This window comes from Lathyrus oleraceus, chromosome 6 (assembly GCF_024323335.1).
Source record: "Lathyrus oleraceus cultivar Zhongwan6 chromosome 6, CAAS_Psat_ZW6_1.0, whole genome shotgun sequence".
Taxonomy (NCBI): Eukaryota; Viridiplantae; Streptophyta; class Magnoliopsida; order Fabales; family Fabaceae; genus Lathyrus; species Lathyrus oleraceus.
Window position 1 is genome coordinate 307,231,441 of NC_066584.1, and position 8,553 is coordinate 307,239,993.

Here is an 8,553-nt window from a genome sequence, read left to right on the forward strand (position 1 = left end):
GGGCATATGTGAAAGAATACTCTTAGGTTTTTCCATGTGCGTGCTCGATCATCCCACTCAAAGGGAACCCGGAGACCGACTCGTTTCGAGTTTCCTTTGACCGTATTGTCCCAGATGATATTTTCTTTATATCGTACGCTTACCACCATGGGACATACCCCTTGGAGGTGATAGTCTTGTACTCTAGATGGTTTGCATGTGTATAAGTATAGAGTGAAGCCTAAGGGGGGTGAATTATGTTTTATAGATTTATATCATTTTCAAAAGATGGTTCTTATGATCTTATTTTTCCAGAAAATATTTTTATGAACTTATGAAGAAATGTGCACAAATAGAAATGCAAGAATTTAAAGAACACGACGAGATATTCTGGTTCCTCTTTCTAAACAAGAGTATTCCAGTCCCCTCATGCCATGTGAGAGATTTTCATTATTGTTAGATCTTTGTACAAGCCTACCACTAAGACTTATCTTATAATCTTCTAACAACAACAACAAAGAAGCACATCACTTTCTTGATTTCACAAAAACATAAACAATTATGGTGGACTTTGAATTACCCCATTTCGAAGTACGTTTGCAACAAATAGAAAGACAACACTTTCTATATTTAAAATAGCTTTCTTTTGTTTTTAGCATTGTCTAGAAAGTTTCAAAAATTCTTCATGTAATTAATGAAAAGCATTTTGTAATTCATCATATGAAGGTCTATCATCAATTTCAAAATCACTAACCTCGTATTATTCATCACTTTAATGATGTGATGTCATCAATGCCTTGTTTGCATGATCTTCATCTAAAGATGAACTTATTTCACTGTCATCCCATGCTACATATGCTTTCTTTGGCCTTTTTTATTTCTTGCTCTTGAATTTATTCTTCTTTTGAAGTGTAGGGAATTCACTTTTGACGTTTCCTATTTTTGCACATTTAGAGCAAGTAACCTTCTTTTTCGGTGCTTATTTTTTACTCATTTCCTTTGTTCTTTCCTTTCTCAAGAGTTTTTCAAATTTCTTGATTAGAGCGTCATCTTCATCACTAGTGGATTGAGATTCATCCTATTGATTAGTATCATGGTCTTTGACTCTAGTTTTCAAGGCAATATTTTTTAGAATTCTTTTCTTGATCTTCATGCTTCTCCAATCTTTCAAGTTCTATCTCATGTTCTTGTAATTTACCGAACAATGTTGTAGAAGATATTTTAGTGAGACTTTTCTTTTTTGATATTGCTGTCACTTTTGGTTGACATGCCTTTGTCAACGATATAAAAACCTTGAGGTTTAAGTTTTCATTTATACAAGTTTTTCCAAGAGCCATCAACTTATTTGTTAAGTGAGCGAATCTCTTTTGCAAATCAAGAAATTTATTCACGGGATTGCATTATAAACATTTCATATTCTTGTGATAAAGTGTTTAGTTAGATATTTTTACCTCAATTGTGCTTTCATATGTTACTTCTAGAGTATCCCAAATCACTTTTTCTATTTTACAATGAGATATACAAAAGAATTCATCCATACATAGGGCTGATTGAAGCATGTTCTTTGCCTTTTGTCAAATATCACTTTCTTCGTATCATCATCATTCCAAGAGCCTTTTAATTTTTCTTGTTCTACATTATTGATGAACTTTTTAGGAATGTATGGTCCATTTTCAACAACATCCAATATATCTTCTTCTTGTACTTCCAAATACACATGCATGCGAATATTCCAAAAATCATAGTGTTAACCAATAAAGCAAGGAGGTTTGTTGTTACTGCCACCATCTCTAAAAATTAGGTTAGCGGAAGTCATATTTCTGGATCAATGAGCAAGTTACTTTAACCTGCTATGATGTCATGCAAGTATATAGTGCAACCTAAGAGAGAGGAAGGTAAATTAGGTTTTACAAATTATTCTCATTTTTAAAATATGGTTCTTATGATCTTATTTTTCCAGCAAAAAACAAAATCTCTGAACTTATGAAGAAAGGTGCAGAAATATAAATGCAAAAATGTAAAGAACACAAAGATATATCCTGGTTCCTCTTTCCAAACAAGAGCACTCTAGTCCTTTCACACCCCTGAGAGATTTTCACTATTGTTAGATCTTTTTACAAACCTACCACTAAGGCTTCTCTTACAATATTCTAACAACAATAAAGAAGCACACCACTTCCTTGATTTAACAAAACACCAGCAACTATGGTGAACTTTGAATTATCCCAATTCAAAGGAATTTTTCCAACAAATAGAAAGAAAACCTTTCCTATTTACATATACCAATAGAAAGTACAACCACTTTCTTACAGATAAAAATCATCACACACTTGGTGAATATTACAACAAACAAATAAAATTTTATACAGACAGGTTTTACAGTAGATTTGATAAATTTGAGATCTTTACTGCTTTTCTAATCAATTAAAAATTTAATCTTCTTCTTCAATGAACAATTCAAGAGTATATAAATATTCAAATGCTCATGTGTTTTTACTAAACTTTTTTCACGGATGAATGAACATCATGCAAGAAAAAGTTTCTTTATCAAATTTTAGTGACACTTAAAATAGATGAAAATTGTTCATGAAAAAGGTGATTTGAATAATGAAAAATTCTTCTATTTATACATCACAAGACACCATTTTTGAAAGACCTGCAATAATTTAAAACATTCAGAAATAATTGGCAATGTTTCAAGAAAATAATTCATGAACAAGTGCAATGAAAAGGTTTTGAAAAGATTCAGAATTTTTCAACTTTCTACAGGTGACAATCGATTATTGTAGATCCAACGTTCAAAAAAATAGAAAATTACACTATGACAATCCATTGTCTATACCTTGTAAATCCATTTCTTCAGGCAAAAAGAGGAATGGTCAATCGATTGCCGAAGGATGTCAATCGATTGTTGTAGTGTTGATTTTCAAAATGTGCTTGACATAAATACTGGACAATCGATTATTGCCTAATGTCAATTGATTAATTCAATGGAAACATGCAAACTTTGCTAAGTTAAAATATGCAACTTGAAACAATGCATGCAAAAATATTAGGAATGATTTAGATGAAATTGATTTGAGCACCTAAGATATATACACAAATGAAAATTCATTGGTACCTCAAACTTCATGATTCAATTGATTTCAATCTTTCTCTTCTTTGATTTTTTTCTAAGATAAGCTTTTGTCTTCATCAAAACTATACTAAGATAAAAGAAGAACATCTTCTTCACAATGCAAATCTTGACTTATGTAACCCATCTACTTGACTAAATCCTCCAGCAGTTTGGGTGTATCCATGGTATTCTGAGAGACCCCACTGTTGTTGCTCCTGCCACTATCCTCTGCGGGGATGTTGATGAGATTTTTGTAGTGTATTATGATCATATGGTCCTAGAGGATGTATGTCGTGTGTCAACTTCTCACCTATGGAGTATGGTATACGACTACATCCAATGATTTTATAGAGTGTCACATCTTTACTTGGAACCAGATGTAGAAGGAGATTCCTCGGGGCCAGCTGATCATCAAGAGATCTTATAGGATGAGCAAACAAACGCAGACCATGTCGTTGATGTGTTGCAGATATGTCATCATATTATGGATATTGGAGAAATACCACATCTAGAGGGGGAGTTTGTGGTTATTGGGTATATCTAAGGTATTCCAAGAGACCCCACTATTGTTGCTCCTGCCACTTTCCTCTGCATGAATGTTTATGAGAATTTTACAGTGTATTATGATCATATGGTCTCAGAGAATGTATGTCGTGTTCCAACTCTCCATCCATGAAGTATGGTATACAGATACATCAAATAATTTTATAGAGTGTCACATCCTTACATGACACCCGATGCAAAAGGAGATCCCCCGAGGTCAAGAAATATTTGAGGAGGAGCAGACAAAGGCAAACCATGTCGTTGATGTGTTGTTGATATGTCATTGTATTATGGCTATTAGAGAGGGGCCATAGCTAGGGGATGAGTTTGAGGAAAACATTCCTCATATGGCCACTCTACAAGTCATCTTAGCACATACATAACATGCTTTGTAGTACAAATGACAAAGGAGGAACATGAGGGTCAAATATATGCAATAGTTGTGTTTTACTTTGTATAATTTGATATTTTGACATTTTGTATTATGGTTTCTTGTGAGATTGATTATGACATTTTGATATTTTTTATTTGGAATTTTGTTATTTTTGACATTCATATATACATAATATTTTTTTTTATTTTGATCTTATTATTGAATGACAAATGTTTTTGGTTTATTGTGTGATTGATTTATAAATGAATTATAATGTAACGTTTATTAAAAAAAAGTCAAAATTCTTCTAACTTAGTGTTTAAGGTTGTTAAGAAACACGGAAAATACACAGACAATGTTAATCAGAAGATTGGAATCCATACCTTTTTTCTTTTTGACAAAAATGGGGTGCCACTCTAATGAAGTTGTTTGGTGTATAATAGACGCGTCCGAATTTTGAAATTCGAGCTATACTAAGGGCATTTTGGAGTTTTTATAGGGTGTGTGATCATTACATGGAGGTGTAGTTAACAACACTCTTTTTAAATAATCATCTCATTGGTGCAAAGTATCTATCGATTTTTTTTAATTTAATAGTCTAATGGCCGAAATTAAATCTTTTAAAGATGAATAAATAAAATGTTGTGGATTCGAACACCGTGTTCATACAATTGTATGTTTATCCAGAGTTATCGAAGAAATTGATTTAACTATACATTCAATTGTTTGATTCAGTAGTTTTAATGTTGTCTCTCCGTCTTATCACTTTTTTTTATTTAAAAAACTAAAACTTAAGAATCTTAAATGGTACGAGTCTACTTACACTCAAATTAATGTAATATTTGATTAATATTGTCATACTACTTAGTTATTGGGATTTTTCATCAACAATTAGGTTTGAAGTCATTAAAAATATTAAAAAGCTTCTGTCAGAAAATAATAGTATATATTTAAAAGCTTTATACCAAAAAAATACATTAAAAAACATGTGCTTAGGTAGGATAAAAGAAAAATGTAGTTTCCAACTAATATAAAAGAAACTACACAAATGAACTCCACTAGTAGGTGGAAGCAACTCAACCTTTTTATAGGTTGATACAAGTAATGAGAATAGTTTCTATATATAAATATATAATTATATTCTTCATTCACTTTATTATTATTAGTATTAGGACCCCAATTATTCAACTTCCTCATCCATCAAACCCAATCATATAGGAGAAATCTGGATTGGAACAAGGCCATGCAAAAATCTACATAAACTAATTAATAAACTATTGAGTTAAATCCATGATTGAATAGAATAGTTGCATTTGAATGAGTTCACTCCACTGATATGAGCAAATATATCTGAAGAATCAACCATATCATCTTCCTCTTTCACAACTACCTGTAGTATATAGTTACAATTATCAAAGGAATCATGATTATAAACCATTTCAAAAATAATAATTGAATGTTATTTGAGATAAATGAATCTTATACTATACCTCTTCTTCATCTTCTTCTTCATGATTTCCACTAGCAGTTCTTTGCGCCTCTCCAAAATCATCATTCTTTGCGAATCGTCCTCTAACTCGAGGTCGGCTATCAGCCAGTGTTTTGCGGCATGCATACTGCATATTTGGTTTGCATCATCATCATTAGATGAACTTCAAAATATGCAGTAAGAAGAAGTGGTTTCATGATCAAGTAACTATACCTTGCAAATTCATATGTAACATGATAAGGTTTTCAATTATGCTTTCATTGTTTCAAGAGTCAGGAGATTGAGAGACTACCTTAATTTTCTTGCTGAAGTTTCTTTCATTTCTTTTCTTCATGTATCTGTGAATCTTTTCTTTCCTTTCTTCAACAGAAAGCTTTCCAACCTTGAATGTTGAATCTTCCAAGTTTGAGATTTCTGGTGTTAAAGATGCAGAACTTCCAGAACCAGCTACCAGTTGTTGATTCTCAGTCTTAATTGCCTGAAAGTAGAGTATATTGAACATTTGTAATTTTAACATAAAGGTTTTAAGAAACAGCAAAAACTGGTGCGACAAAACGGTCTTGCAACACCTGTACCGACCAAAATTGGGAAAGCCTTTATGCGACTGCGACTGTTATTTAAGAGACTAGTTTAGAATTTGTCGATACCTGAAGATCAGGAGGGTTAAACACCCTCTGAATAGGATCTGCGCAAAAAATTCTACCACTATCTCCTTGATAATCAAGCTCTTGAGTCTGAAGTTCAGAACCAAGAAGAATATTTCCACCAAACAAACCGGAACTATCAGCAGACAAAGCAGTGGTAAGAGGGCCATTAGGCATGTACGCGGCCATTCCGGCAGGACTAAGATAATTGCAAGAAGGAGATGAAGGATTCAAAGGAACATAAGAAGGTACAGAAGTTATGCAATCCTCTTCAAAAACAGGCGGTAATGATAATGGAGCTCCCATAAGAGGTGCAACTGGATCATTTGGATTATGATACTGTGAAAAGCCTTCCACGGATGAACATGCTGTTAGCTGTTGAACATGAGAATTGAAATCAAATTGTTCTACTTGCTGTGTTGATGTTACTGGAAGGAATGAAGTAACATTGAAAGATGGTGAGAGTGAGAAATCTATGGAGGCAGATATGTCATTGTCGATTTCTTCTTGCGAATCGAAGATAACAGACAGATTATTGCTAGTGTTGGAATTGTTATTGTTATTATTGTTATTGTTGTTGTTGTTGTTGATGTTGTTGGTGCTACTTGGAGTTGTGACGACTACGTTGTTATTGCTATTGCTATTATTGAACTTAGTTTCTACATCTAATATATTTGTCGCATACGAGGAATTCTCTTCATAGCAACAATTTGAGCTTGATGTAACCTCAGAATTCTGCAAAGCTTCTGGAAATAACTCAGGGTTACATAGCTCGAAAATTTGCGCGGCGCTAAGAGGGCTTGAAATTTCATCCTGTAACCATGCATATAAAGGAAATGTAAATAACATGATTACAATAAGAAAAGTGATGATGATGCCTATATATACATGTTATTTGTGTAGGAACAAAAAGAAAAAACTTAAGATACAATTAATAGTCGTTAATGGAGTATTCAACGTAGCTATTTGATTGGTTATAAACAGATAAATACAAAAGAGATGGCATTTTTAGGATGTTGATATTGCAGAAAAAGATGTGAATCTATGCTATGCCTTATAATGTGACATGTTGGATGCAAGGTTTGGAGAAAAAACAAAAAAGGAACCTCATGCCATGCTACTAGTTGTTACGGAAATTGATTGATTGTGAATTAAAAGAGACTTAAAGGAAACATTGTTGTAACTAAATTAGCAAAAGTGTGAACAAGTACAAAAATTATTCCAGAAAGAAAGAAAAATGCGCAAGTTGAGATTACATTGCACTTTATAACGATGCAACCTTCCGAAAATGACATTTTTATTGCATGTTATTGTCATGGATCAGATAGAGATAACATATTATATAAAAAGAGTGCAAATGCTGTTATCGCAGAATCTCTGATCCGTCGTTATTGAAGCATTATATGCTGAAAATGACACAATTTGTCGTGCAGAAGAATGTCAAGAATGGATTCTAGATTTCAAACAAGTTGCAATGCAATAAACAAACACACAAAAAATCAATCATTCATGCATAAAAAGTGAAGAAAAAAAAACTTTGTATATAAATTTTATGACAGATGATTAAGGTAAGGTAATTACAACGGAAAGTTGTTGATGTTGTTGATGTTGATTTTGATGATGTTGATGTTGTTGTTGATCTGGATTTGAATTTGATGGAAGTGGCGGATCAAAAACATCCTGCATCATGGTTAATGTATGATAATAATATCTTGAAGGAACACCAATTTTTTTTTGCTTTTGGTTTTTTGGTTTGAGAAAAAAGAAAAAGGAAAAAAGAAAAAAGAAAAAAGAAAAAAGAAAGAAGGTATAATAGAAAGATGAATTATCTAATGAAGTGCAAAATGTGATAAGTTGTTGGTGTGATCCTTCTGTGTTGGAGAGTGAAAAAATGTGAAGAGTCCATAGATGATTTAAGGAATAGGGAAAAAAGACATAGAGTTAGTTAGGTATGAAGATGTCAAAGAGAGACTCAAAGGAATTAGTTAATATGTTTGATTTGATATATAAGGCTATTTAGAGTGGGCGTCAACCAGAAACTCACGCTGCTCCTTTCGTTTCATCCACGTGCAAACACAACACTTGGATTTTCGGTTGACCAAGCCCTTTTCAATTTACAATAACTATTTTATGTATTGTATCCTACAATATTTATGTATATATATATATATATATATATATATATATATATGGTTTTTCTATAATTAAAACAGAAAAATGTTCAATATTGTATTTGCTTATAGTGCTAATCTTGATGCAATTTAATGACAGTAAATAATTAATCGATAGGACGAAATCTAGATCCAAAGCAGGTGCATGCAAAAAAAATAAATAGGTGTTCCTTTATAGCTGACAATTTCGCCTATAAAGTATTACCAATTGTCTGATCAGTCGGACGGTTGATTGC

General features: G+C 32.4%; 1 protein-coding gene across 1 annotated transcript; it reads right to left on the bottom strand.

The window, feature by feature from the left end:
• Positions 1 to 5,015: 5,015 nt before the first annotated feature.
• Positions 5,016 to 8,027, bottom strand: LOC127092883 (uncharacterized). The gene is made up of 5 exons (XM_051031775.1): positions 7,728 to 8,027; positions 6,150 to 6,959; positions 5,795 to 5,980; positions 5,504 to 5,629; positions 5,016 to 5,403 (listed from the first exon to the last, which is right to left on the bottom strand). Exons 1-5 carry the CDS (start codon positions 7,833 to 7,835, stop codon positions 5,296 to 5,298), a joined length of 1,338 nt encoding a protein of 445 aa, XP_050887732.1. The 5' UTR covers positions 7,836 to 8,027; the 3' UTR covers positions 5,016 to 5,295.
• Positions 8,028 to 8,553: the final 526 nt, after the last annotated feature.